Source organism: Bubalus kerabau, chromosome 8 (assembly GCF_029407905.1).
Source record: "Bubalus kerabau isolate K-KA32 ecotype Philippines breed swamp buffalo chromosome 8, PCC_UOA_SB_1v2, whole genome shotgun sequence".
Lineage (NCBI taxonomy): Eukaryota > Metazoa > Chordata > Mammalia > Artiodactyla > Bovidae > Bubalus > Bubalus kerabau.
In genome coordinates, this window is record NC_073631.1 from 3,497,882 (window position 1) to 3,525,364 (window position 27,483).

At 39.3% G+C, this 27,483-nt stretch overlaps 1 protein-coding gene across 5 annotated transcripts; it reads right to left on the minus strand.

Annotated features, from left to right (window-relative positions):
* VSTM2A (V-set and transmembrane domain containing 2A) lies at positions 1-25,531 on the minus strand. 5 transcript variants are annotated; one of them, XM_055589432.1, is made up of 5 exons: positions 24,971-25,517; positions 22,910-23,076; positions 21,796-21,846; positions 18,709-19,045; positions 1-1,903 (listed from the first exon to the last, which is right to left on the minus strand). In XM_055589432.1, exons 1-5 carry the CDS (start codon positions 25,047-25,049, stop codon positions 1,815-1,817), a joined length of 723 nt encoding a protein of 240 aa, XP_055445407.1. In that variant the 5' UTR covers positions 25,050-25,517; the 3' UTR covers positions 1-1,814. The 5 variants fall into 5 exon arrangements, with proteins under 5 accessions (XP_055445407.1, XP_055445408.1, XP_055445409.1 ...); XM_055589433.1 differs by having other exon boundaries at positions 1,891-2,025; positions 24,971-25,531; XM_055589434.1 differs by lacking the exon at positions 1-1,903 and adding an exon at positions 2,037-2,163 and having other exon boundaries at positions 24,971-25,528.
* Between the last annotated feature and the right edge of the window lie 1,952 nt (positions 25,532-27,483).

Below are 27,483 nucleotides of genomic sequence, written 5' to 3' on the forward strand. Positions count from 1 at the left end.
TAGACTGAAATAATAAGCCAAGTGAACAAAAAATGTCAATAAAAGATTTAGCATGAAACATAATTTCTCAGAAGATAATGTTAAGGATATTATGAAAATATCATCTTGCTTGTAACTGAATTGCAGAAAATCAATGCATTTACCTTTGAAAAGCAGAGGTATTCATTGCTTCAGGCTCCAGTCTAGGACCTTAGGCTTGGTTCTGCTGGTCCTATAGAGATGATCTTCTAGTTTGTTATGAATGAAAATGGAAGAATCTCTCTGGAAGGAAAACTCAGGTAATTTCTAACTCACCCATATCTATTCCATAGTGTATATGGAATGCAATGCTAGTTCTGCCTATCATTCTTTGCCAGAGTAGAAAACAAGTTCCAAATAAAATAGTCATAAAGCCCAAAATAAGAATGAAATATTTAAAATTATAATTCACTTAACTAGTGAAAACTGAACACATTATCTTCTTTAGTTGGGAATTTGTAGTCATCTTTTGCATACTATATTTAGCCAACAACCAAATTTTAATTTTAATTAACAGACATTAAAATATAATTAGCAAGTAACAGAATAACAAAGCTAGAAAAATTCATACATATCAAAGGAAGCAACATTTTTTTAGCCATAGCAAAAAGTGTTCTTTCATGAATTTAGGGACTCATGATGACCACTTCACCTTCCCCATATCCCTTTCCCAGGCAAATTTTATAGAAACAACATTGCTTTTTGACAAAAATGATGATGATACAGGAATGGCTGTCAAAACGAGAGCACATAGATTCTCAGTCAAAAGATCCTCAAATCCCAATAAACACCTTATATAAAGGAACATAGCAAATTCCAACACAGCATACACATAACAAAATTAATTCATTTATCAGAGACCAATACAATTTTGAATATGCATTTTCCAGAAGGAAGCAGGGGGCAACAGAAGCCACCTGCAACTGTCAAGCCTGTGGAAGTGAAACAATGCATTACAAAATACCCACTATATAGGAATTGTAAGTGAAAAACAAATGTTTTATCCAAAAAGAAAGTTAGTTGATGGTCCAACATATAGATATTTATTTGTATATATTTATATAGAGAATGATAAAAATCAGCTTGCATGAGGCTCAGAGTCTATCTACTTTGAAGTTGTATCACACATACTATAAGCGATTTACAGAATTTGTCATTTGTGTATACAAGAATTGCAAAATGACTTAAAATGCACTGAAATATAGAATGCTTAAAATGTCTTCATATAAACCTCCCAGGATTTACAGGGATTGGCCATAATCAGCATTTGCCAGCATGGAATAAGAACTACAATCAAGAAAAAGGAGACAAACCCAAGAAAAGGGGGGAAATTAAAAAAAAAATTCTCTTATTATTTCTTATTTAAAATTTTTATTTCTTATTTAAATTATCATTTCTTATTTAAAATAATGTTGTTGACTTGCAGTGTTGAAAGTTTTGTTCTTGCCCCCAGCCAGGAGTTTTTTTTGATGATAGTTTATGTTCTGTAGCCTTTTGATCTCTGCTTACTTTCTGCAGATAATGGGTCTTTAGTAGGAAATCAGTGGTGTCTGTGGTAAATATTCACTATACCGAGGACGGTCAGGCCAACCCCTGAGCAGTCAATGAGATGATGCTTTGAGTAGCCGAAAGAAAAGGAAAAAATATAGATCTTGCTATTAGAAAATGTTCTATCACTTCACACTAATTCTCTTGAAACAAAAGATCAGTGATTTGCCCAAGAAAATGTTATGAACAAAGCGTGAGATAGCCTCTTCGTTTATGCTTCGGAAAGCAGGCGCTCCTTGTGTAGATAATTAGAGTACAGTGGGTGCAGAGTGGTGCTTGGAGTTTAGGGTCAACTTTGCTGTCCGCTCCGTAGATTTTACAGGCGATTTGCTCTTTGCTTTAAGAAGAGAAAGTGATATTGGAAAAAAGTCAGCACTTTAGACTAAAGCAAAGCACCCTTCACAAAGCCACAGACAAGAAGCAGGACAGAAAGTCCATGGCTTGTAGCTATCCTCGCACCTGCGGAAGAAGTTATAAGATATTCGCTCATCTTGAAGATTTCCAATGCTCCTTATTAGGCTGTTTTAAACACATACATATATATATTTAATTAGCTCGCCAGCTTGGCTCTGGTGCCCATGAATGTCTTGGCATGCACTGCAAATAACAACACATACAAAGTATTTCAGTCCCAGGAAGTGGTCTTGTTTGCTTTGTCTGTTTTCAAACCATGCCATTTCACGGTTGGGAACACTGAGAGGAACAAATGCAGATACTTTTTTTCTCAAGCAATTCTGTGAGGATTATTCCCTATAGTTATTTGGTTGTTCCTAAATGGGTGTCTAAAAACACATCCCCTGTTTTACCACTGCAAGCGTAAAACCACAGGAGGTGAAAACCAAACCAAGGGCAGCAGGCTTCTCAAGGGCAAGGAGAACAGGTTCTGGAGTGTGTGCATTTGGGCATCTGCTTTTAGAGGAAGAGCTTTTTCAACTTTTTATCCTTAAAATCTGAAGAAAATTTAGCATTATCAAGAACTGGACATGTTTGACAGCTCTCTGAGACTACATAAGGGAGGGAATGAAATTGTCCTTTTGCATTTTTCTTCACATATTTTATCCATGAATGTAAATGATATACCTTTACTAGTAATTATCATTATTGATAAGAAAACAAAAATGTGATGGACCTTAAAGCATTTCTTTTCTTTCTTCCTTTATTTTAATTCAAGAAAAGTTAAAAGGGTTTGAAGGGAGTGAAGGTAGGCAAATTCAATCTTTTGAATATTTCAGCTCCACATTGGTAGTGATGGAAATTAAGGTGAAAGCACACACTCTCAAAAAGTTACTGTAGAGTAAATATTTAGGGTTCTAAAGGGGTGGTTTAGCAGACTCACATTAATGTTTCTAGTTAGGTTACTTAAGTGTCACCATTGATTTGACTTTGTTTAGGCGGTGAGTCATGTACTTAACACAGAAATCTATGACTCAAAACCCAAGGTCAGTGGTGGGTCTCTGGAGCATGTTGCTTCACTCAAGCTGGGTGACAAATGTCAAAAATGCAAAAGTAAATGTACAGTCCACGTGTGGCTCTAAATATAAAGATTATACAAGGAAAATATATACAATCCATGTAGAATCACTTGCATCAGAGCCAAAATTAAATATGTGCCCTTGTTATCTTTGAAGGGAGACTCTTTGACAGGAATTCATTTAATTAAAAGAAAGAAATTCATGTAATTAAAAGAAAGAAAGAAACAAAATGATTACATGATTCCTTAAATTGCCAGTAGTACTTGACACAAAGTATGTATGATACTGAATAAAGGTTTAAAAATGCTAAAAACAATAAAACCAAGGAAAATGATTCATTCTTCAAAAATGGTATTTTGTGAAATAATGTTTCCTTTTCAGTATAAGCATTGCAGATTGGCTCAAACTTGCTGAAACTGTGAATTATGTGCCTCTTTTCTCAACTAATCAACCCTTCACAGGAGATGTCCATCATTCCTGAGAATGATGAGATTCAAAGGGAACAGCTGCCATTCTGACACATTTTCTATTATACTGTGTCCAGTATGTGCAAATTAAAACAAAATTTACATGGGCAGTATAACTGCAAACAAACCCAATTATATACTGTAAAGAATATGTTAAGGTTACTATTTTTAATTGCCATCAGATATGCAATAAACCACTGCAACACATAACTTTTTTTTTCAGATTGTAATCATTCATCCACTTTATGCACTTGCATTACTAGCATACTGTTCATTAAGTGAAATCTATTTCTGTCAAGCCAATTATGTTTTTTTTTTCCCTATACAGTAAATTCTAGAACAAATCTGTTTCGTCATCAAATCACAGATTGTTTCTTCTTTCTAAAGGTTTTATTCATGTCTGGAAAGAAGGGATATGTGCTTATTCATCTTTGTAACCCCAAAGATTTCAACAGTGAAATCTGAGACTCAAAAATTCTACACTGTGTCCTATGTAATTTTAACAAATAATCATCATAGTTAATTTCATTTAGATGCACACTATTCTGAATATATAGGGCTTCCCAAGTGGCACTAGCGGTAAAGCCAATGCAGGAGATGTAAGAGATCTGGGTTCAATCCTTAGGTGGGGAAGATCCCTTGGAGGAGGGCATGGCAACACACTCCAGTGCCTGGAGAATCCCATGGACAGAGGAGCCTGGAAAGCTATGGTCCCAAAGAGTCAGCCACAACTAAAACAACTTATCACACACAAGCACACATTCTGAATATAACATTATTGTTTTATCAAACATGCTATGGTTTATTCTAAAGAAAATTAAAAAACAATACTTTTTTTGTAAAGTGCAAACTTTGGCTACTCATCATGCTCTATTTTTGTTATTGTTTTGGAATGATGAGATTCAGGATTGCAATCAGGAGCCCTGACTTCTAATTTCCTCTGCAGCCACTCACTTCTGAAGTCTCAAAAAATGTATTTATTTCTTTGATGTTTCCTAAAATGAGCATAACAATTGTTTGCATTTTATTGTTTTATATATGTTTTCTCATGAGGAGGCCAGAAATTGTATTAGGTCATCTGTTTTGCTTTATTTGGTTTCCTTTCACTCTGTGCTCAAACCAAGCTAAGATGACCTGTTTTTCCCTAAAAATGATCATTCATTTAAGCAACTCTTCCCCTCAGATAACCTGTATTCTGCTGTGTCTGTTCCCATCGAGCAGCTGTAAGCTCTCTCTCCTCTAATCTTCCTGGTGATTCTGGTTTTGCCTCTCTTATGGCCTTAACAGGGTTCACATTGACTTATAACTCATTATATTTGTATCTTACGCCACTGATTACACTATAAACTCATTAAAGGCAAGGATAAAATTTTAGGAATTTTTTTTATTATTCTCAAATTGTAAAGCAATGCCTTGAGTCTTTAAACTTTTGCCCCCGCCACAAAATACCCTGTAAAGAAGAAAGGGAGATGCTATTATCTAAATTATGGCTAGAAAATGTGCAGATAACATGCTTCAATGAGGAGCAGTCTAACAGAATCTGAAGATTTTTCTCTGATTCAGAATGTGATTTCATGATGTCCTTTGACTTCAGTGTAATAATGACACCTTTCATTTGTTTTTATGTTTAAAGATTCCTCAGTGCTCTCTCAGGTGCAATTTCTCATGCCTTTGTAAGGTAGGGTGAAGAGGGATTTGCTCCATTTTGCAAATGGAAAAGTCTAAGAAGGCTTCTTAGAAGTCTCATGAGTACAGGCAAAATTTAGCTTTCTTCTTCAGCCCTTTTTGTTTCTGGTGATAGTGCATCACACTGCCCTCACTGGGATGCAGATAAACAAGACCGCTGCCCAAGACTGTGTCTGTGACAAATGAGTTTGGCCAATGAGAAATAGGAAAGGAAAAAGCTTCAGATATTTTACCTTCACTATGTATAACAATTATTTCAGAGAATAACAGAAAATTCCATCTACTTCTTTTATAAGAAACAAGACAAAATAAGAACCTATCACAACAACACAGAGTCGCGACCTTGGAGTCCTTGGGGATCAGGTGGAGAAGGAACCATTTACCCACATTTTCAGTCACTGCCTTCCTCCTGCCTTGATTAACTCAGCACAGTGTTTGAACTGGAAAGCCTGCCTGGCCCTCATCTGTTTGCCAGATGGAAGAACTTGGCTCCCTTTTTGCACCTTCCTTTTTAGATGGTTCTTTCTGAACTGCCTTTTTTTTTCACCCTTCTCCATCTACAACCATGAGGGTGGAAGACACTGGGCAGACTGAACAAAGCAGCACCCTCTCCTTCGCAGCAAACTGGAAGATTCAGCACCTACCATGTGTCAGGGAATACATATACATGTGACATGCAAATATTGTCTTAGTTTATCCTCTCATTAGGCCCATACAGTGAACACACAGATTAGGAAAATATAATTCAGTGGCATGGAATAACTCAATCTAGGTTACACAGTTAATAGATAATTAAACAAAGGTACAGAAATGAGGGCACAGCAATGCAGTCAGATCAACTCACGGTCTGGATGTGCTTTATTCTGAAACTCCCTCAGGCATTGCAACCTTGCCTCACTGCCTCCACATGTTAGATTAAGATGTGAAGCTATTATTTAAATGTTCAATAATCTTTTCAGAGAAAATACAACTGGCTTTAGGGAAAAACATAAACTTTCGCTAAGACTGAAGTGATAAGTATTGGATATGAAAACATCAGCTTTTTTGTTTTCCTAAACATTAATAAAGTTTGTTTTGTGCCATACAGTATGCCAAATGTCTGATGATATAATATTATTTTGAAATTTTCTATTATAGTCTTTTAGATCTTAAAGGTTCCTCCAAATTCATTTAAATATTTGAATGAAATGTGGTCCCACCCTTATTCTTACATGTCCTCTTCTTTCTATGACCTCTTTTCTATACTTTTAATCTAAATTTGATAGCCTGGAACCAGGAAAAGTTAAGTTGATGTTCAAAGTACCACCATTAGTGGTGGGAAGAGAAAGACAATGAAAGTTTCTGGCCACCAGGAAAGAATTGGGATATGGATATTTAATTCAGAGAAGTAAGTAGAACATTGAGACAACTATCTAGATAATTTATCGCATCTAAATCTTGCCAGCTCTTTAAATATCCTCTTTCTCTGGGCTGAGATTGTCTTGATGGATTAATTTCCTACGTGAGGACAACTCTTGGTTTTGATATGGGGAAGAGTCGCAATTCAGGGCACCGATCTACAGATTTAGGTATAATCCTCATGGGTTCTTCTTCTTGTTTGAGTATCTAGTGGGATTAAAAGGAGCAAGAGAAGAGAAAGGACACAACTTATGTCCTGCTGTGGCTCTCTGATCTGGCTCCAGAATCTTAATTTTCTCAAAGTGAATATTAGTGATGCTTATCCCATGAACAAACTTAAAATGGAAATTTTCCAATAATAAAAGAAGCAACACTGAAATAACTGTTTTGCCTGTGAAGAGGCCTAGGTTACAGACAGGCCTTGACTAACCTCTTTTTTATTATAGGTGTCAGCTTTACGATATGAAAGTAGCTGTGAGAAAATTTGAGCTATCTTTTAATGCAATTTTTATTCAGGTTTGCACATACTAAATCACGACTTAAGGGGAAGGGTCAAATAATAGGATAATTTTATCCTATAATTTTTTGAAAAGAATATCTTTTTATTAGATTCCTATGGAACTAGTGCCAATTTCTTATAGAGATCCATTTTTTAAAAGAAATGTGCTTCATTTTGACCTAATACATAAATCACCTATTTTGCCAGGGCATGTTGGCAGCAGCTGTTTAAATTTCCTTTCCTGCTTTCCTTTAGTCAGCAGATTTACACCTCTACTCTAGTTATGAGGCCTCTTGTAGCTGAAGGAGACAAGCACAGCTGCCCATGTACACAAAGGTCTAGCTGACAAGGTGCAGGAGCGATACCCCATTCACCACAGAAGGTCCCAGACTTTTTTGTTTACAGCAGGCTTTTGGGGTTCCTACTTTCTACAGCAACTCAAGAATGTGCACATAAAAGTGAAACTGCCTTCCGCCTGCTAGGACCACAGTGCATCTCAAAACAGCACATTTTCACTGTAATTGATTCATCCAAGTAAGAACTGATCCTGATGCATACAGGGTGATGATTAGGACAATAGCAGCTAATATTTCTTTACCTCTGACTGTGGTCCCAGGAGGCTGACACAATCATTCTGCTGATTAAGGAACTGAAACTGAGAGGGGTTATACAATACACTGTTTGCTCAGAGAGTAGGTGAAGGACTGCTACTCAGGAGTTCTGTCTGAGGCTAGAAACTGATTTGCATCTTAACAAATGTTTGTCTGAGCACTTAAAGAAGCACATTCAACTCAAGAATAATCTATGAGGACAACTGGTGCCAAGGTGGGATGGCTTTGCTTAGGGCCTGTGGGCCAGAGTTCTGATCCCATCACACTTACATCACTGTAAGGACAGTGTCCTAAGGGTGCCCCTAGCTTTTGCAATTTGCTTTATTTCAAGCACTGAGAGTTTAACCTATATTGGATCTTTTAATGCAGATAGGATTCTGAGTTCATACAGAAATGCTCTCTCAGACTTTTTTGAAGCATTCATATGAAATAAAACACGGTTAATATGTATAAAATCTCCCAGAGTATTGACTTTCCTTGGCACCCCTGGTGACCATACTTCTGATCATTACTTTGATCTCCTTCCAAATTGGGGGCTCAGTCAGTCATATTATAGAGAGGAAAAGTAACTGCATGAAATTTTATTTAAAGACTTTATATGTGCTTGATTTATTTTATCAATATAAATTTATCAAGATAATACCCATTATGTTTAGACAAATAAGAATAATTTGACGGTCAGATTCTCCAACCAGCTCCCAGGAAATAAGATATAATGCTCTTAATTTCAATGCTACTAGCAATTTCTAGGGACACCACTTTCACCATAGTGCTTTTAATATACATACACACATATGTGTACATGCGAGTTTTTTTGTCATAAGCTTCACAATGACACAAAACTTTTACTTTGCTTTTGTTTATTTGTTCAATGTATTTTCTTTGTTTTCTCTCTCAAGAGCTGTCTGACACTGGCTTATTTTTAAATTTGGGAAATTTTGAATATCTTTTTCTTATGACAAAAATAATAAATTATCAATGTACAAATGTTATCAATACAAACAAAATAATCAGATAATTTGATGGGCATTTTCATATTATTTCTTTTTATTTTCTATGTGACTATCTCAGATTGACTTAAAATTTAGTATTCTTTATGTTTTCACTTTAAAGTTCTTTGTCCTGTATTTTTTCACCTTATATTATATATTGGTTCTTTTCTAATTTCATTAAACTTTCTTTGAAGACATGATTCTAGAAGGTGCTTACTATCCATTGTATGGTTTTACCATGCTCACTGGGACACTTCTCTCCTATTGGTCCTTTGAGTATTTCCCATTGTGGGCAGAGCTCTGTGATATTTATTCCTGTTCACAGATCTGGGTCTGCCTCACTCCTGAGCTCCTTGGATTTTCCTCCCAGAACATCATCTCAGGGCCAACCTCAAGCCCTGAGATCAATCTTTCTTGCCAATTTCCCTCCAGAAAGGAAGTATCAATTCACCCTACAAGCAATGTTACAGCAGAATACCTGAGTCACTGTAACCTTGCTGGCATGTATTGATTATTAAGTGAAAGTGAAAGTTGCTCAGTTGTGTCCGACTCTTTACAACCCCATGGACTATACAGTCCATGCAATTCTCCAGGCTAGAATACTGGAGTGGGTAGCCTTTCCCTTCTCCAGGGGATCCTCCCAACCCAGGGATCGAACCCAGGTCTCCCACATTGCAAGCAGATTCTTTTTTTTTTGCAGCCAGATTCTTTACCAGCTGAGCCACATCTTTGCCAAATTATATGTGTCAAATTTTCAAAATTGACTATGGATTTGACTGGAAATGCAACAAATCTACAAATACTTTTGAAAAACTTGACATATTTCCAGTACTGAGATTGTTCATCCAAAAACAGCATATTTTCTCATTTATTCAAACCTAAACTCTTCTAACAAAGTGTTCTAATCATTTTTATATTTATACTACTTATTTGCTATTCCTTTAAAAAATTAGATATGTTATACCCTTTTCTTTTTACTATTGAGGATTATATATTATGCTGCAAATATTTTCTATTTGGTTATTGCTGTCATATGGAGAAGTGATTTAAGTTTATATCTTTGCTTTGAGCTTTATCAATATTGCTATGCTATGCTATTACGTGATCACTTTTGATATCTCTAAGTCATTTAGAGTGGATTACATAATCATTTGCATTTCTAAAATGGACATTTTTCCCTTCTTTCCCTGAGTGTTAGACACAAACATTTCCTTGTCTGTTACACCACTTATTAGTTACACTTGATTTAATCAAACAAATGTTTTAAATTATTTATAGTACAATGTTATTTTCATTTGTATATTTTGTAACTTTAAACTTTCTTTAGTAATGTTAAACCATCAGGCCTCTGATTTTATGCTAATCTTCCTGTGTCAAATTTCTCTTTTTGCTCAGCTCTTAATTTAAGTTCATTTGGATATGTAGCCTAAATTGTACTCTTTTTTTTAAATTTATTAAATAAATTCACCTTTAATTATTATATTTTAATACATAAGATATTATTGTATTTTACTATTTTAGAGCCTTCTCTGTTTATATTTATGTTGCTTTATTGCCCTCTTTATGCATGGTTATTTCAGAGAACCAAAAAGTGACGACCTCACTCATGTGCCAGGTAATCTGATAGATGTTTAAAATATATCATAACGCAATGCTAAAATGTTATTTGGGGCACATGTGTCACTACCTCAATTTTATAGATAAAGACTCTGAGGTTCAGAGAGATTTGTATGCAGCTCACTCAACAAACACGGTATCTAGGAAACAATGTTATCTACTACTACTATGCCATTCTTATTATAAGGTTCTAAATCCATTTTGCTTTTCTCTCTTTTTAAAGCTTTTAATGATATTCTTGTTTATGTTTTCAGATGCACCTGTGGGGTCGCAAAGAGTCAGACACGACTGAGAGACTTTCATTTTCACTTTCCATAGTTATTTTGTGATTTAAAAAAATTTCTGACGGTCTTTTCTGAAAGCTTGAATTTAATTACAATAGCACACAGTGTGTATAACTTCAGCTTCCATAAACACATTACTTATTCAGGTCACAGTTCAAAGTCCTAAAAATCCTTTGGAATTTTATTATTTTGTAACCAATAAAGTCAACCATCTAGTTATAACCTTGGTCAAGACAGTTGGTGGCTAATGTGGTATGATTATGTAGTGGACAATTTATCATTAATTAACGTCACTGTGACAGAAGAAAAAAAGGAAGCTCTGAAATTACGAATAAAAGGTAGTCAGGAATGAAGACCCATTCTCCCTTCTTTAGCTCATCACCTACACACAGCCAACTACTTGTCACTTACCGAGAGTTGATCAGTGACACGCTCTCTATGTATATAATTTCATTTAATTCTCAAAACCATGAGGATCATTCCTATTTAATAACTGAGGAAGCAGAGGTACATGCAGCTGTGAGTGATGGACATGAGACAAGAACAGTCTAATAACTGTGCCCACCACCTCCCCTGGTGAGAGAACCAGCTGGTCTAAGAAGCATGTTCCCCTGGATTTCTGCCTCTTTGGCGCAGATGTAAAGAAGCTGCCTGCCAATGACGGAGACGCAGGAAACGCCGGTTCGATCCCTAAGTTGGGAAGATCCCATGGAATAGGAAATGACAACCTACTCCAGTATTCTTGCTGGAAAATCCAATGGACAGAGGAGTCTGGCAGGCTACAGTCCATGGGATCACAGTCAGACACGACTGAGTGAGCACGCGCAGCTGAAATGAATACACCTGTCAGGCTATAGGTGGCAGCAGTGTTCCTTGGAAGAAGGAGCCCTTGCCTTTCTTGAGAATTGGCTCTATTTTGACCAAGAGAGTGAGGTCTTTCCAGCAACTTCTCAACCCTTTGGTCATCTATCCAGATAAAGCTCCTCTGGCAGCTTCCTGAAACCTTAAGGAGAATGAAATCATTCGTGACAAGATCTTAAAACACTGGCAAATTCTGCTTCATGTCTCCTCAATCACAGAGCCCTAGTAATCACAAACGAACCTTGCAGAACACTTAAGTGTCCATGCATTGAAAAAACTCTTACAGCACAAAATGGAGCCTTGGTTTTACAGACCCAGCTAGTTACTGAATTTCAACCAGTTAAGTTAAATATAGTTTACAGGAGAATTTAGCCAGTACAGACTCTTGCTCTGCATAATTCAAACTCAAACATAGCTCCAGCAGATCCTTTGACCTGTATTATCCAAAGAATTGCCTCAGATCTATTTTTCATCTTATTCATGGCTGCTTGATTTACATAGCAGCCATTTAACTGATAGAATTACAATGATCAAATTAATTTAACCTGTGTAAGTAGCCAAGTTGGATCATTAAACCAAAATCAACATTGAGGTCTGGATTATACATGTGGCTCTCTACCTGGATGTTGTGCACCATTTCCTCATATTTTAACTCAGGAAAATAATCTCCAGAAAGACACTGAGCCCCTCATCTACCTCCCCTCACCAGCTCTGAAATCTGTTTTAAGATCATTTCTCTATTTGACCACTTTTGGAAAGCTGCTACATTTGTAAGCCAGAGAGGAGCTTCCGGAGGCCTTGGATTCTAGCAGCTGGAGCAGCAGCTGCCTCTCAAAGCTCAGGTTCACATCATGTTGAAAACACAACAATCATATTTCTGAGTTCAGAGAATCAGTATTCCTGCTGAGCAACCACACATGGAAATATAACTACACCTTAACTATGGCCAGTTTTCTTATGAGTGCCAGCTTGAAGAGAACAGTTTCACAAAAGTCCAAAACAATACTGGAGAAAACAATAACAGAAGACCAGTTTCTAAAAGTGTATTTTTTAGTTTCACACACATGCACACACATCTCATAGTACATAATGATTTTTTTTCTCTCACTCATAAGAACTTTTTAGAGAGAATGATTCTCATAATTAACTGCACATAAAAATGGGTATTTCTGCTTCTAGACTCAAGACATTTGTTCTGGGATATGAACTTTTTAATAAGCTTCCTTGTCAGTCTGGCACAGGACATCTGCACTTCGAAAAACACTGTTTAGGAGTCTTGATCATTTTTGAAACAGAGGCAATGTAATCGATTTATGCAAATATAAGAAAAAAGAAGACAAAAGCAAAGTTATATCTGCCCTCTCTCTCTTCCTTTTCTCCCCAAATAAGACATCCACTTGTCCTAGACACTTACAGGAAGGCAAAAGAAGGGGTGATCAGTGTAGCCAAAAAGTCATCTTTAGGGTGACTACTATTTTGTCTGTGTGTCAGGTTTCCCAGATAATGGGACTTCTACAACTGAAAGGAGGAACGCCCCAGGGAAAAGGATACAATGAGGACTTCAAAGTAAGTGTAAATAAGTTGCTGTGGAGACCTGAATGAGGAAACAGCCAATTCTGACTAAGACAACAGGAGAAAGTTTTATAAAAGAATCTGCATTTGAGTACGAGTCCAAAAAGAGGGAAAGAAAACGTCATTTTTCAAAGTCACAGAGGTAAGAAATACCTGAAAACATTCAGGAAAGAGCAATTTAGAAGATTATGTGTGAGGGTTAGGAAATCAGGAGAAATAGCTTGGAAATAAGACCTTGAAAATCTGTGATGGTGCTTTGGAAATGATAATTATTTAATACTTATGTTCTGTTGTGAGGTGTTCCACATATTGAGATTATGAGCATATTCAAGATTTCCTCATTACCTGTGATGGTGTTATTAAGAGAACTGGGGAACACCAGAGGAAGAACATTTTTTTTTTTTGGTGAGAAAGCTAAAATAATAAATTCAATTTTTGAATATTTAGGGATCTGATCTAAATATTTATTGCCATGAAACAAGCCACCCTAAAACCTAGTACCTTAAGACAACAATTTATTATTATGTCTCACAGGTCTGGGGGATGGTCACCTGGGGCTCAAGTCAAAGGCTGGCTGCCTTCAGTCAGCACCATGTTTCAAGGCAGCTGCACTTGGTGCTCAATGGCTGGCTCTAAGGCCACAGCAGAGGCTGCCTATCCTCTTGTAGGAAAGGTCTGGAATTGGCTGGTGAGGCATTACTCCTTCTTATCTCATTGTCACGGCAGTCACAGTCCAGTCCAGGCTCAGGGTGGGCACAAGCGGCACATGTGTCAACAGCTGCTGTCAACCACTGTGCAGGGGCTCTGCTCTGCACAGGGATCCTAGGACAGACATGGCGGTGGTGGTGGAGTTAATGGGCACAGCAGGAGCCCTGGTCTGGCTCTCCAGAGAGAGGTCAGGATCAGACTGTCAATTTGTTAGGGGAACCACTGACCAAAACTACCTGCCTTGGTCAGGCACAACAGTAATCACTTGCATTAGTTATCTTACAACAGGAAGTTCTGGTAAGGAATGTGGAACTAACAAGCTACCACCGACAGGAAGGATTTGGGAAAGGTCAAAAGAACAGAGGAGATATCAGTTCATATGCCAAATGACTCATTGGAAAAGACTCTGATGCTGGAAGGGATTGGGGGCAGGAGGAGAAGGGGACAACAGAGGATGAGATGGCTGGATGGCATCACTGACGCGATGGACGTGAGTCTGAGTGAACTCTGGGGGTTGGTGATGTACAGGAAGGCCCGGCGTGCTGCGATTTATGGGGTCACAAAGAGTCGGACACGACTCAGCAACTGATCTGATCTGATCTGATCTGATGCCAAATCTATGAGGTCCTACCACCTCCCAGAATCCTCCTCGCTGGAACCCATCTTGGCTGAGTGATGTGCAAGCCACCAGCAAGGACCCCGAGTCATCAAATATGGGCCAAATGGGATGATTGGCCACAGACAAGCTGGCAACTAACCCCATTACCATAAGCCCAAGACTGCAAGTCATGTGGCAGACCTTCTCCTGGGTTCTCATACCTCACTGCTCTCCACCCAGGTGCCCCTTCCCAATAAAGTCTCTTGCTTTGTCAGCACTTGTGTCTCCTCAGACAATTCATTTCAGAGTGTTAGACAAAAGCCCACTCTCAGGCCCTAGAAGGGGTTCCCTTTTTTGCAACAGATTGAGAAATTTTCTAAGGAAAACTTAGTAGTTGAAACCATAGAAATGGATGATACTGGAACACTGAGAATGGGCAAAGAACTACATTTAAGAGAGGAATTTAGTTGGAGAAGTCCACAGAGAGAAAGGAGAATGCTAACAGTCAACTTGAAGGGGCCAGAGGGGCATTCAGGACACCAGCAGCTGAGGGGTGGGGCTGTGGGTGTGACCTTTAGGGGTGTAGCTGCCAGGCTGGGGTGGGACTGGGCCAGGCTGCGTTCACACCTTCATTGGCTTGTTGGCAAGGGGGTGTGTGGAGAGGGGATCCATAGAAGAGAGTTTAGACTGGGTGGGGAAGGACAAAAGTAGGAAACTGGGGTGGTGGATGGAGGGGATGTTTGGCTTCTGTATGAAGTAGATGTTCTCCATGAGACAAAGAAATGAGTAGAGAATGATGTAGTTTATTGAGGTACTTGGGGATCTGTTCTCAGTGCTGCTGCTGCTAAGTCGCTTCAGTCCTTTCCGACTCTGTGCAACCCCATAGATGGTAGCCCACCAGGCTCCCCTGTCCCTGGGGTTCTCCAGGCAAGAACACTGGAATGGGTTGCCGTTTCCTTCTCCAATGCATGAAAGTGAAAAGTGAAAGTAAAGTCGCTCAGTCGTGTCAGACTCTTCGCGACTCCATGGACTGCAGCCTACCAGGCTCCTCTGTCCATGGGATTTTCCAGACAAGAGTACTGGAGTGGGGTGCCATCGCCTTCTCTGGTTCTCAGTGCAGATGGAACTAAACCAGTTCATGCTAGAATCAGGACTTGTTACCCTCAGAAGACCTGTAGGACATTCTAAATGTTAGTTATGGCTACAAAGATTGGAGAAGAGAAAAACCTAAGGGACTGCAAAAGCCAAGTTCTATTTATTTGCTTTATGATTTTTCTTCAGTATTTTGGTTCCAATTGTGGATTATCAAATGTAGGTAGAATTAAAAGAATTAAAAATAAACACCATAAAGATACAGCTCAATTGGATAGTTACATGTGCATTAGCTTTTGAAAAAAATATCTGGTAAAGTAGCTATATATTTTGTGATATACAGATAATAAGACTATTTTTCCATATTTTTAACATAAATTTCTGCTCTAGGAAAATTGAGTAATTTGAATGTTATAATATATATTCAGAGTTATTTTCAGCTAATACTTTTCCTTCAAAGAGAGACAGAACTACTTTGACAGAAAGAAGTATGAATAAGGAACTGAGTATTTCAAAATAAATAGTTCAGTCAACTAAGTAAAAACTGTGATGAAAATAAAAGGCTAACAGCCCAGCTTTTGGTAACAGGTTGGTATTATAGTGTCATAGACACTATGGATGACACATGCCTTCCTATATCAAGTGAAAAAACAAAAGGCTATTACAACTCTTGGTCTGTAAAGGCAAGATTTCAATTATTTTGTCTTCATCATATCTTGCCTTTAATAAAACAGGAAAGCAAAGATGCGTGGTCAGTGTAATTTACAAATATTTTGTTTTCTCATAAATGAAAATATAAAAACGATTAACTCTTTGAAGAATGGAAGTATGTCTTCCATTTTTGTATCATTGTGCTTGGCATACAAGTTCTTGAAAGGATGGAGAGTGAATAAATGAAGCATGGGTATTGAAATCAGCTTTATTTGAATATAACCTGAAAAATCATAAAGCGAAATTACAAATCAGGATGTGGGTGTTAGAGGAAATATTATATAGATATTTAACCCAAATACTATATCTTATGCAATAATTGTGTAAGCACAGAGACTTACACATGAATAAAATGAGTGGCTGGGCCACCATAGCTTCTGCACTAGAACTTAGAAAATGTTAAATGTATATAAAATATTTTCCAGTATTCAATCGTAGAAGAAAATAGAAATGAAAATTTTTAATGTGTTTCAGATTAATCTTTGCTGCTGCTGATAATTTTTAATGGAAATAGCTTTGGATGGATACAGGCTTCCATAAGCAGTACACCCTGTTCCTTTAGAAGAAGCAATGGGTGAGGCTGATGATGGGTGGAAAATGAGTGGTGATTTATCTTTAAAATTTGTTAGATTTATATAGTCTTTGCCACTTAGCACCAATCACAAGACTAAGAAAAAGATATTAAAATAAAATGAATCTTTTTAGAGTACATTATTCAATCCAAAATGTAAAGAATTTAGAAATAGAACTTTTCATCCCATGCTTAGAATCCTTAATCTGGGATAAGTAATCTGATTCCACAAAATGGATTTATGATTTCTAGCCTGGAATATTCTATGCAAGCTAATAACTTCAGTTCCATGATTTGGAGTCCTCATCAGTTAGGTTGTAAATTGTCTGCTGAGTGGTCTCTGAAATTTTGTATATAGCATTTAGGTTCTTCTTTTGACAGTGAGAAAGGGACGAAGACAATGTCTCCAAAAGTATAAAATCTTTACCAAATAATGGCTAAAAAAATTTCAACCATTAGGTGTGTGTGTGTGCATGTGTGTGCGTGTATGTGTGTGTGTATACATGTGTATAAATATATATTTTTTAGCTTGGTTTTTTCCTTTGGGGAACAAAAGAGATGATAAAGAAGAAAATGAGACAAAGTCACACAAATATGGCTTCAGAGAAGCTGTCTCCTTTCAGCATGGCATAAGGTGCCGTAAGCAAGACATACTGGGATAGCTGCTTACCTACATCACAGGGACCCTTAGTCAAGCTCACAACAAATAGTCTCCATTAGCATATGAAGCCTAAGGAGGAATCTAGGGTGGGATATATTATTTTTAAAATATTGTTTATAAATAAGTATTTAAAGATATACACATGCACACACATGGGCTTCCCAGATGTCTCAGTGGTAAAGAATCTACCTGCCAATGCAGGAGGCACAGGAGACACAGATTTGAACCCTGGGCTGGGAAGATCCCCTGGAGAAAGGGAAGAAATAGCAACCCACTCCAGTATTCTTGCCTGGAATATTCCATGGACAGAGGAGCCTGGCAGGCTACAGTCCATGAGGTCTCAAGTTGGACATGACTGATAAATATATATATGTACATATTTTTTAATTTTTATGTATAAATGTAAAAATATATTTAAATGTTTATGTATATATAAATCATCCTGATAAAATGATGAAATTTTAAAAATCTAGTAGCTAAAAAGAATTTGAATGTTAGCAATATAATTTTCTATTACAATAGTAGTATCAATAATTCTTCAATGATAAACTATAAAGAAACAAACTCAAAACTGAGAAATTCAACATTTTATGCTCCCTTCATCCTATAATACTGCATCAAGCATTTGAGCAGGATGCAGAACAGTCTAGGGTAGTGTGAGGTACTGCTCATTCCATGCCAAGGTTAAAACTTCAGTGAGTTTCCATTGGCTGAATCAGTGCATAAATTAATGCTATTCAGAACAGCTTTAACTTGTACAGCTGACTTAGGAAATGTGTGACTAAGCTTCTAAATTGGCATCGAAGCCACATTGACAGGAGCTGCCTTATCACTGTACCACTTTCTGCCTTTCACCCCGCCTTACTTCCTCCTATTACCATAATTACTTTCATCACAGGCAGCTGAAGTTTCTCCTTCAAAAAGAAGCCCTTGGTAACTGGCCCTGCTTAAAGCTATGGGTCTCTGAAAATGTGGTGTGTCTCTTTCATTTACATGATGATGAAGTGAAAGCCTCTTAATTTGGGTCATTATCAATACATAAATCTATAGAGAAAATTAACATGCATTTACAGTGCAACCAAATGCACATGATTTATTGTGCTTATAGTGTGTAAATACAGAAGGAAAAGTCCAGCCCTCAGATTCCCTGGACATGAAGCACTGCCAGCGACTAATGGGGCAATTCACACCTTCAGGAAAGGTCAGCCTCTGGCTCTCATAGCTCATCCTCATTTTAACTGAACTTGCTCTCTAATTTTAGAGAAACCGTCACACATAAATCTGTCTACACTGACCCATTTTCCTGTGGAGGGTTTGTGAGTGGCAAAATGGGTTTCCATACCTGATTGTGGACTTTGTTTGGGGATTTTGGCTACCTCTTGAGGGCTGGAAGTAGAGGGCACTCGCTGGTTGGCAGAGCTGTGCATACTGCTGGGAGCTGCCACGGAGACATTCTTGCGAGGTTTCATATCCTGCAGCCACATGGGTGAGGCCTCGAAGGCCTGCATCCTCCGGGCGTGGCTGTTGGCGTTGACTTTTAGGTAGGCCTGGGCTTTGTGTTCCTGAAGCTCTCCATAATTGGCGTCGGTCACCCTGCACTCATATAAGCCTTCATCCTTTTTCCTCACTTTGGAAATCTGAAGCTTGTGAGAGATGTCATTGCCTTGGACTTTCACTGTCTGAAAAATTGGAGGTAAAAAAACAAAGTGCTACATCAAGTGATTTCGTTTCCGTATCTTGTCCTGAGCTTGCTAAGGTTGGAAAATTAAAAGGTCTTAATGGCCTCACAGCCACAGTCAGAAAGCTTTTTATTTCCTCAGCAGTCTAATTAGAAGATCTTATTTATCTTATTCTATTAACACCTAGATTCACAAGATCATGGAAACATGAGTTTAGTCCAGCTGAACCAGATTCCATAAGCCACATGGTTTGCATTTGGTACCAGCTCTACCATGATCCCATCAGGGGACTGGCCTCTGCCAGGTGAGCTCAACTGAATGAAGCAGAACCTAATGCGTGCATAGTTTACAAAGCCTCTCTCCTTCACTGTAGGCTACCTACCACTCTGAGAGATCACAAAAACATGCTGTTGGTCACAGCTGAGTTTAAGTGGGAATGTGCTTTTAATCCCCACTTCAGGATGATTACTCAATGGACTGACAAAATAGACTTGGATAGTAAAGTTTTTACTCCAGCTGTTGGTGCAGTCTGACCTATAGCCATGGGGTGGCAAGACTCAGGGAGCAAATGAATATCACCTGAAATCCTATGACTTGGAATACATGGCCCTGCTACCACAGGGTCTGTGTGCTGTTGGAACTTGAGATGCCATTAATTAAACACTGCTTTGATTTTCAAAATAGAAACCGACTCTCACTTCTGATATTGTTTATAGCAGATTAACACAAAGAATATATATATGGTAATATAGAATATATAAAATTCTACATAATATGCAATAGATCTGTAAGCATCTTTATCAGAAGAGGTAGATTTGATATACATCATATTATTATATTATCTATGACTGACAGTGATGGACTTCATATGACACTCAAGATCTGGATTTGGATAATTTCCAAATTAATGTCAAAAGACAAAGAAGAGAAGTGAGAAGGCAAAAAGTTATTCCTGTACTGGGCATTACACTTTCAAACAGTCATAAATAATTTAGAAAATCTGGGAAGTGTTCATCTGCTTTTTACATATAGAACTGTATATATAAACAGTTTTCAACATCTGAACCATAACCGTAAGTATGCATTTATGTACATGAAAATTACATACAAATATTATTAAGACTGTAAAACTAATGGGAAATAGTAGTTTCAAATATATTTTCAACTGGGTGTCCTGATAATGTTGGGGTAGTCAGAGTGCTTATATATTATTATTCCATTTTATAATATACTGAGGCTTAGGGGGTTTGGGTCAGTGCATGTCAATGTTGACTGTACACTAGAATCATCTGAGGAGGTTCAGAAAATACTCTCATTTGGATTAATGCAGAAACACTTTGCATTTTCCAGGGCAAAGCTCATACTGTATTTTGTAAAAACTCACCTGGGAATTAAAATTAACTGCTGACTTAGGATCTATGATCAAGGTCACATACCAGGTGAACTGGGAACACACTGCTTTCTACCTCTGTGTTTAGAGCTCTTTCCAGTTGACTAGATTGTATGAACTCTGGGCATTGATAATGCTGTTAGCAGTTGTGTGCATGACTATGCAACTAACTGCATGTTTCTCTAGGTCAAGATATATGAGGCTGCTTTACCACCTGTCTTTGGAGGATTGGGGTATGGGTGAAAAATGAAAGATGAATAGGAAATAAACAATCTATCTAATTATATGTGTATATATAAATGAATATTTAAGAAAAACATCATTAATAACTGATCTTACCAATAAAGCTTTTCTAGCACTGTTGGAAAACAACAGATTCTGTGATATAAGAATAATTAAATTGAAAAAGTCTAAAAAGTCAGTGAGTTTATGAAAAGAAATTGGGAGTTTCTGATTTATATCTTATTTTTGATATTTTCTTCCATGCTGAGATTATATATTTAGATTAGAGAATTTGATTTTATTAGCATATTTTTACATTACTATGATGTAACCCCAATATTCTATCACTTTATATGTGCTTAAAATAGCCTCAGAATAAATTTCCTTTTAAAATGTGATTTTCAGATTCCTTATACACATATTACTTCTAGTAATGGAAAGTTGTTTACTAATTATCAACAAACTAAATAATTCTATTAGTATAAAGTGATTCTAGATGGCTTCCTCTGAGGTATAGTAAATTTTCTTTCTAATTTCAGACAATTATGAGCAGTAATAGCCAGCAGAGTAGAAACACATCTCTGTATTTTCAACAGGTTAACCTCCTCTAACAATGCTTTAATATTTATATTGGATTTTGGTCTTATATTACATGATTTTGAACACTGGCATTAGAAATGCCAATGCCATTGAAAGTTGAGTTATTTTAATTACAACTTCAACTCCCTGTTGAACGCTTTAATTTTTTTTTTTCTGCCTGGGAAGATTTTCATCTTTTACTTGCTATTGAAGGATAATTATTGGTATAAATTGGTATAAATAAATTATTAGTATTGCTGCCTTTTACTGTTATAGTTAATAAAAGCAAGAAAGTGTCACATTCCTCTTTGGGTGCAAAATGATTCCCAAGTAATTTTTCAAATATTTATACCATTATGATAAATAATTTTATTGTATGAATTCTAAATCTGCTTCAATGTGTTTGTACCCAGTGAGGTAAGGTAAGACAGAGCCAGAGGGCTCTTGTCGTGCGTGTGCAAATTTCCTCTATTGGGAACAGTAAATATAAACACTTTTGAAAACCGAAATTCACTAACTGGTTCCCCGGGCCGAGTGCAGCGGTTGCGTTGACACTCACGCTGATCTTGGTCCCGTCTCCGTCAGGGTCCCGGTCTGGCAGCAGCTCAGCCTGTGGGGAGGAACGGGGAGGGGGGCATACGGGTGCTCAGACCTCGCCCAGCCGGAGCCCTCCGCAGCGCAAACCTGGAGGGAGGGGCGCTGCCCTACCCACCAGGGGACCAATCCCTGTGGCTGCGCTTGGGGACTCGGGAGCGGGGATTAGGGGACAGGGAACTCTGAGGGTGGGGCGGGGGGTGAGGAATCTGCGCGGGCGTGCTCGGACTCTGGGGACTGGGACTCGCAAACTCGAGGAGCTGCATTCGGGTCAGTGCCCGGGGTGCACGAGTCTGCGGGGGATGGGGGACCTGGGATCTCGGGGGACTGCATTCTGTCATTCCCTGCTGTTACTCCTACAGACCTTCACTCGCCCCCGCACATCCGCAGCCTCTTTTGCAGAACTACCTCCTTCTCTGTTCAGACCCTCGTTTCTCTACCCGCCCCCTCTTCTCTTCTCCCCTCCCCACCCCCTCTCCACTGGGGTTCCTCCGTCACTCCCCATTCCCTTTTTTCCGTCACCCCGTATCTCCTTCTTTCCTCATCTCCATCCTCCCTCCTCGGTCTCTTCCTACCTCCTCTATCCCCTTCCATTCCCCCTCCTCTGTCTCTCCTCCTGTTCAGTCTCCCCCTCCTCTCCATCTCTCTCCCCGCTCCCTCCCTCTGCGTCTGGCAGAGGTGGTAAGAACGCAAGGGGATGGGGGTGGGGGTGATGGAAAAACCGACAGAATTTGTCCCCATCCCACCATACTGAAGGGATAGCGAGTGTCCGGGGATGTATCAACGCAGCAGTGCCATCTAGGGCTGCTGACAATGTCAAGTACTAAAAGGAGGAGTCTATTCCCAGTTCTTACCCGGGAAAGACTAGACAACCCGCTTTCCCTTGGTTTTAACGCGATGTCGCCAGGACGGGGTTCACCCCTGGCATCCCTAGGCGTCATCCTTGCCGCCAGGAGAGCCACGGGTGTTCCCAGGGGCGCCCCAACACCATCTTGGCCAAGATTCCGGCTGGACACTCAGGAGTCTAAGTCAGTGAGTGGGCCGGACAGCTGGCAATTCGGGGGACGCAACTCTGCTACCTGTGCCCCGGCCACATCGGCCCCAGGCTCCAGGTCCTCCGGCCCCCGCAGGAACCACCACTGGATCTCCAGGTACACCGAGGCAGAGCCGCTCTGGAAAGCGCAGGACATCTCCACATTCTGCCCCTCGGTTGCTGTCACATTCCGCGGAAACTCGGTAAATTTTGCTGCAAAACACAAACGCACCCTTTTGGAATATGCACTCCACTCTTGACAGCATCTCTTGCGAGCTCACTACATTTTCCTGCGTCTTTAAAAAAAAAAAAACACCTCTATGATATCCCAGAGGCTCCCCCCACGGTTTTCCTTGGCGTCTTTCTTGTCTTATTTTTGGTATCATGCCTAAATCATTTTGTTGTTGATCAAATCCAGATAATAGAAAGGTTAACAAGCTTTCCAATAACTCCCCTCTGCTAGCCAGGCTGCTCACAGTTAGATACAAACACCTTTTGTCAGACTGCAGTATTCCCCAAAACTTACTGAGGGATTCAGGGAAGTACATTTTACACAAATCTGTCAAGCTGGTACATGAAGACAGTCTCTTATGTCCAGGTTTCTGAACAATCTGTGACTAACTGGATGTTCCATGTAATAGAGAAAAGATCACGATTATCTGTCAAATTTTACATTCCTGATATATATCACAACACATTAGCAGTTGTGATTGGAGGGCCACAGCATTGAAACAAGTTGCACGCTTTTTTTAAGATGTGTATATTTCTTTCTTTCTTTCCAAAGTAACCTTCATATCTGTTCCCAACAAGCTTTTGTATTGTAAATTGTCATACATCATGGGATGTAAGAATCACACACCTGGGCTTGGTTCAGATTAAAGATTGTTATAAAGTCACTAGAGACATTTTTTTTTTGAGCCTTTTCATTACAAATCTTGATACTGCTAGTTTGCAAGATTCATGGAGTCATGGTGAAACTCACAAAAATATGTTTCCTCTCTCCCAAAGGCACTTCCCTAACACGGAATGCGTTGGATGGTTGTTCTTATCTTGTCTAAGAGACACTCTGAGAAAGGCTGATGATTCCTTAAAAGGAAGAGGGTTCAGGATGGGGAACACATGTATACCTGTGGTGGATTCATTTTGATATTTGGCAAATCTAATACAGTTATGTAAAGTTTAAAAATAAAATAAAATTAAAAAAAAAAAAAGAAAAAAAAAAAGTCTAGGACAGATTTGTAGCTTAAAGAAGTGTAGAGCTACAATGCGTACTCATGGGGAGGAGGACTGGCGGGCTGCAGGGTCGATTTAGGGTGGATGCACTTTGTCTCCACTTTTTAAAGCAAGGCGCCATTAGTGTCTCTTTTAAAAATTTATAAAATCCCAACATGATCTCTACTGAAATAGAACTGTATTTATACTTAGAGGAAACGGGAGATGTTAAGAAGACATTCTGATCTGAAAAGGACTTTTCCGTTGATGGCATTTCTGTCTGCAGAAGTGATGCAGTCTTCTGGCAGCAGAGATGTGATCTGTTCATGGTGCTGAAATGATCACTGCAGCCTGCGAAGTCCTGAACAAATGGATTCAGCAGGCTGCTGCTGCTTGTAATGCAAGTCGTGCCTTTTTATGGGTCCTCAGAGGAGTCTGTCCTTTGATAAACACACACGCAAACGAAGTCACACGGACACAGAAAAAGGAAACTCTAAACCCATACTGCCTACATAGAGGAGGGCTCGCCATGGAGAGACCCCCATGCTCAGCTCTGTTTGCGAAAATAATGTATGCACGAGTCGTTACCCTGTGCATGCACATAGAGGGAACACACACACACACACACACACACACTCATAGCTCTGTGTTTGTGCTCACCGAGGAACCCACCTCGTTGTCAGTAACTAACTGTATTTGCTCTCAAATCTAGCTGGACTTCTATTAATAAACTTTAAAGAAAAATGCCAAACAGAACACTATTCTTTGTTACTTGCTAAGAACCTGACTACATCTGCCTGGCCGTTCTTTGAACGCAAAGACACACACACACATACACACATACACACACACACACCGCGAGCAAATGTATACTTGCCAGTGAGCTCAGACTTACCTTGAGAAGAAAGCCCTTGCTGTATATATAAAACGGAAAAGAAAACAAATCCAACATATGCCAAAAAGATCCCCATCATTCCAAAAAGTGTAAGGTTGGCGGGGTAGGTGGGGGGGAGGTCACATCGGTGTATCCAACAGCCAAAAAGCTTCAAAAGAAAGGAATGCCACTGTCTGGCAGGCTTGGTCTCAGCGCCCAGGGTGTGGAGCGGCGAACATCCCGCCCCTCGCCTGCTTGGACTGCTCTGGGGACCCGGAGCAGGGCCTGGGAGGTGGCGGCGCGGTCGAGGGCTGGATACTGGGCTCGGCTCTCGCGGGCTGAGCTTGCACACCCGGACCTCGGCGCGGAGTAGTGCTCGACGCTCGGGTGCCCGCCTTCCGCTTCCTGCGGCGGGTCCGGCGTCAGCCCGCGGTGCGGGGTGCGGGGCGCGGGGCGCCGGGTGCGGGACGCGGGGCGCGGGGACGGCGCGGGGCGGGGGCCTCGCGGGCTCGCGCCGTCTCCGCTCTTCGCGCCGCGGCGCCGTTAACTCCGTGCGCGCCGGGCCGCGTTCCGTCTACGCCTGAGTTCCGGAGAGCGGCGGCAGCGGTCCTTCCCACGCGCTGCTTCCGGCCAACTGATCCTCTCCCGCCTCAGTGAGTCCCGGCGCGCGGACTGCGGCGGGGCTACGAGGACGGGGCCGGGGCCGCGGGCGGGAGGATGGGGCTCGCCGGGAAGGAGAGGGACGGGACTGGGCGAAGACACTGCGCCGGAGCGACGAAAACAGCCATTGGAGGGAGATGTCGCTTAACCAGTTATTAACTGCTCTAACTAGGAAGAGCGCAAGCTATTATTTCACACGGATTTATTGCTGAGCAACCTCGCGCGGAAGAGAAGCGGCTCCTTCAGGGACCTTATCACTCTTGCTGGTGAATGGAAGAGACGAAAAGTACAAAAAGTCACGTATTGAGGGAATTTTCCAGAAAGAAAAGTCGTACCACTTTTACGCTTTCATTTATTTGTTTTTGCTAATTCATATACTACTTTGCTTTCCCAGCCTCCATCTGACGTGTATTTTGGCGGTGGGGGAGGGGTCTCAAATACCATTAGGGTCTTTATTTCATGGTCTATTTTTATTTTGTTTTTCTTTTGGCTAACATAGTAATGATTTATTGTTCCCTGAGATTCTACTAATAACAAATGCTGTTTTAGGAAGAAAAAGTACAGTAAGCTTTACGATTTGGAACAAATCTAGCTGTCTTCCATGGAGAAGATTTGAGATGTGTATTCTATTTCTTAAGAATCTAAAAGCAATATCTGTCTCTTTAAAGACTGTCCACCGTTAGGCAGTGAATTTAAATCTTAATAAAATTAAAATTATTTGCCCTTTAAGCACAGTGCCAAGTATTTTATTCTCACTGTTACTTCCATGCGTCTCTACCACAGATTTTCAGTATTATTTGGAAATATGACTAAGTGTTAACAATGCTGTCAGGAAACCAATGCAGTATATGTATTTTCATTTTATTGCTAAAAATATGTAGGTGGCTAATTCCTTCACAGACCAGAAAAAAAAAAAAAATACTGTCGGATACAGCAGTAACTTAAATGTTCAGAAAATTAAGACACAGTAACTTCAGAACAATATTATTTTCTGGAGATATATTTATTTTTCACTGTGGTTTGGCAGACTGTACGACTTGGAGAAAGTCATGAGGGACGTTTTATATTTGTTCATGTTTAGGCTAACATGATTCCTTATCCTTCCTCTTGAGCAAAGAATTCTGAAGGATGTCTTTTCAAGAAAATAAATCATTTTACATCGAAACACTCTCTTACGGAGAATGTGTTCACAATATAGAAAAAAAAAATCCAAATTAATCCAGCTACTCAGTACAGTATTATCTGAAAAGTAAAAGTATGAAGATATTCGATCCTCAGAGGTTAGTCACCTCCAGCTTTAAATTATATGCCTAACAAGATGTGTGCAGTGTTTAATCACAAGGTTTTAGCTTTCTTTTAATATTTCACATAAACATGAGATTAATATGTCATGGAAATGACCTGACTTGAAGATTATCTATGGTTAGAACGGTTTCTAATATAAAGAAAAGGACGTCCATTTTAAGCAAAGGAAGTTCTGAATTAATTTAGCAAAGCACGTCAGCTCTTTTTAAGGGTAACTTGGTCAATGTAACTGCAGAAGTACAATACAAATAAGTTGAAAATGTGAAAAGTAGAGTGAGAAACGTTTTTATAGGACAAACTATCAAGCTTCTTTAAATAGAAAGTTATAAGCATTTAAGCAGTGAAAGAAGGAAAATTATGGAAAGGAAGGAAAGAAGAAAGGAAAAAGTAAGAAATGAAGAAAGAAGGGAGATAAAATTGGGAAAAAGTCTATGCTCTTTTCCTTGTGAAAATTGCCTGATATATATTTTATTTTCAGTCTTGCCAGTGAGACCGAAGTGTTTTCTTAATACTTGGTACATCATCACAAGGACATCTGCATTACCTCTTTTAGAACATTTGCCTTATTA